This window comes from Vicia villosa, linkage group LG2 (genome assembly GCF_029867415.1).
Source record: "Vicia villosa cultivar HV-30 ecotype Madison, WI linkage group LG2, Vvil1.0, whole genome shotgun sequence".
NCBI classification, from domain to species: Eukaryota; Viridiplantae; Streptophyta; class Magnoliopsida; order Fabales; family Fabaceae; genus Vicia; species Vicia villosa.
This window is the reverse complement of record NC_081181.1, coordinates 228138589-228142117: the sequence shown is the minus strand read 5'-3', so window position 1 is coordinate 228142117 and position 3529 is coordinate 228138589. Positions and strand designations below refer to the sequence as shown.

At 34.9% G+C, this 3529-nt stretch overlaps 1 protein-coding gene across 1 annotated transcript; it reads right to left on the bottom strand.

Moving 5' to 3' along the window:
• Positions 1-521: 521 nt before the first annotated feature.
• On the bottom strand, positions 522-1585 carry LOC131648404 (large ribosomal subunit protein eL37x-like). Its single transcript, XM_058918167.1, has 4 exons — positions 1448-1585; positions 1218-1353; positions 847-948; positions 522-745 (listed from the first exon to the last, which is right to left on the bottom strand). The coding sequence occupies exons 1-4, from the start codon at positions 1448-1450 to the stop codon at positions 702-704; spliced, it is 285 nt and encodes a 94-aa protein (XP_058774150.1). The 5' UTR covers positions 1451-1585; the 3' UTR covers positions 522-701.
• Between the last annotated feature and the right edge of the window lie 1944 nt (positions 1586-3529).

Sequence of the window (3529 nt, the reverse complement as noted above, 5' to 3'; positions counted from 1 at the left end):
GATGAAATGAGAAAAGAGCATTAACATTATATGAACTATACCAATATAGTAGTACTCTAATGGAGAAAGTATAAAAATTGAATTCCTCGACTAAAATTGAACCATTAAAATGAAGCAACACTAATTCAAATATTACAAATGGCCTGCCGCCGTAAAAGGCTATTATTCTGCAATTTTAACATGCCATTTCAAAAACAATGTGACAAACAGTTTTCACAAATTGGCCAAAGCAGAAGGCAAAAAACTAGCAACTGATATTTCATTATACCATAACATATTAACATATACAGATGCCACCACTAAATTCACAACAGAATGTAATGAAAATGCCATCAACATCTGCTAGATCAAGATTGAAGAAACTCATTCTTATGATACTCATTGCCTCAAATATGAATGGCATACAAAACTAAATGAACAACCTTATGATAGAAAGTAGAAACATACCAAAAGACTCAAACTAACTTAACATAATTAAGCATAACTTATTCAAAACTAACAATGCCACACAACCAAACAAATGAACAATGAAATAGTTTTATAATCATATTGAAATATCAAGAAAGTACAGTACAGATAGAAAACAAAACTGAAACAATGAGGCTGTAAAAACAGTAGTTCAAAAATACTTGCCCCAATCACAAATAACAAACTACTTCTATAAACTCCGTACCCAACCAAACAACAACTCTCAAAAAAGCCTAAGCAGCCACAGCTCCCTTCTTCCTAGGTGCAGCTTCAGTTCCTGAATTCAAGAAAAGCAAAACACACAACAAATTATTCAACAATGAAATCAATCAAAATACAGATTAAACGATTAAGGATCTAAACGGAGTGAGTAAATACCCTCTCTGAAGCCACTCTTGAAACGGCGAGGAACATTGCGCAAGTACCTCATCCTACCAGTTCCAGTGGTCTTTCTACGGATTGCCTTAACACTCCAGTTATCTAATATCAAAACCAAATTCAATCAATAAACTAAATACAAACCCTAATTTGAAATCAAATTCAGAATTGAATAAAGTAATTCAAATTCCTGATGCAATTAATAAACCCTAATTTGAAATCAAATTCAGAATTGAATAAAGTAATTCAAATTCCTGATGCAATTAATAAACCCTAATTTGAAACCAAATTCAGAATTGAATAAAGTAATTCAAATTCCTGATGCAATTAATAAACCCTAATTTGAAACCAAATTGAGAATATAGAATTACATTTCCTGACGCGAGCAGCTGGGTAAGCACACGCCGAGCACCGACTCTTCTGAAGGTGGAAACTGCGGCGGCCGCACCTGACACAGAGAGTGTGGGTCTTGTTCCTCCTCTTACCGAAACTTCCAGTTCCCTTACCCTGCGATTCGTTAATAAAAACATGTTAGAATACACAAGAGAGAAAATCGGTACCAAGGATTTGATGAATGGAGAAGGAGGATGGATGGATTTACCATTGTAGATGTGGAAAGGTTGCAGCAACGACGAGTGATTCGTAAACCCTAGGAGACTTGTAGAAAATGGGTTTTTGTGTATTTATATGTTGGTCAAATGGTTTAGGTTGAATAGTATGAGCCCAAGCTTCATTGTTGTTTAGGCCCGGCCCGTTTATAACAAAGCATGTGATTGAAACTATGAAAAAACAAGTTTCTTAAGTCGAATAATATCTATCAAGTATTTTTTCCATGTCAAATTTAATAATTTTGAAATTGTGCTTGTCAAAAAATATATAATGTGTCGCACCACTGTGCAGATAGGAGTGGTCAAATGTTTTAAGTATGTTTTATGGTTTAGAGCTTGCTCAATGTGGTGTGAAACTCTGTTTGATGACGTTTTTGTCTGTAGAAAGAGTAAGCTCATGTGAGGTGAGAGTCTTTGTATTCTTAGTGGTATTACGTGTGTATCAGAGTTCTTTCATCAAACCTATAATTAAGGTATTTATAGAGGTCTTTGGGCTTGTAGTTAGGTTTTTTCAAGAATGATAATTACCCATTTAGTCATGGTATTGGACGATTGAACTCTTACTTCCTAGGAAGACGCAATTCAGTCTATTGACTCTGGATTCTTTCTAATTGAGACATGTCTTTTCAATGTTTCCCACGACGGGGCGAGCATGAGGCGTTAAAGGCGAGTTTGTCCTAATTGCAAATGGTGTAAGAATAATGCCCCTTGTTAGCGACACAATCCTTTCACCCTTGGTAATTCCTCCACAAGTATATTACAACATAGTCCCTAAAACATAGGGGCTTGATAAAGGGCGAAGTACATTAATTGATTAAGCATTGAGGGTGTTCGTCTAATGAGACTCTAAGCCCCTTAGGCAATATTGTATGTTGAACTTGTATGATGAGACTCTAAGTTCCTCAGGTGAGGCGTAAAGTCTCTTAAGCAATACTTTGGTTGAGGCCCTCATGTAATACTTTTTAGTTTAAATCTCAATGGTCAAACTTTAGTCAATTCCCTTAGGAGAAACCATACGTTGGACCTTGCTTAAGGAAACTCTAAGTCCCTCAAGCAAGGAGTATATATGAGACAGTTCAATAAGATTCTAAGTCCTTAGGGAGAGATTATATGTTGAGTCTGTCTAATGAGACTTTAAGTACCCCAGTCGAGGTGTTTAGTCTTTTGGGCAAAACTTCGATCGAGACACTCAAGCATGACTTTTTAGGTTAAATTTCTCGAGTCAGGTTTTTGTCAAGTCCCTTGGGTGAGAACTTGGGTTGGAACTTGTTTGAATAGACTCTTAATCGCTAAAGCAAGAGGTTTATATGAGCCTATTTGATAAGACTCTAAGTCCTTTAGGCGATATTGTACGTTGAGCATGCTTGATGAGACATTAAGTCCCTCATATACGAGGCGTTAAGTCTCTTGAGTTAGATTTCGATATAGACCCTCAAGCAAGACTTTTTAGGTTAAGTCTCTCAATTCAGCTTTGATTAAATCCCTTGGGTGAGACCTTAGGTTGGACCTTGTATGAGGAGACTTCAAGTCCTTCCGGCAAGGAATTTAGTAGAACCTATGCAATGGTACTTTAATTCCTTTAGGTGAGATAGTACATTGAGTTTGTCTGATAGGGGTATTCGTAGTGCAGTTTGGGCAGTTTTGACATAAAATATCATCCAAACCGCAAGAGAAAAAATTGTGGAGTTCGGTTTGGTTCAGTTGGCTTTTAGAAATGAAACCAAACCAAACCAATGTGGTTTTGATTGGTTCAGTTAGTTTGGTTTCTTACAAGAAATTTTTTTATAATATTATATAACAATGGTGTTGGTAAACAACGACAAGAACAAAAAGGATTCAAGAAAGGAATATAGTGGATAGACCAAGAATATAGGAAAACAGAGTAGTGATTCAATTCATTCATCTTCTTCAAAAAAAATTCTCTTACATATTTTTATAAAGCTTATTTCTAAGTCTGTTCACACACACACACACACAGATATATATATATATATATATATATATATATATATATATATATATATATATATATATATATATATATATATATATATATATATATATATATATATATA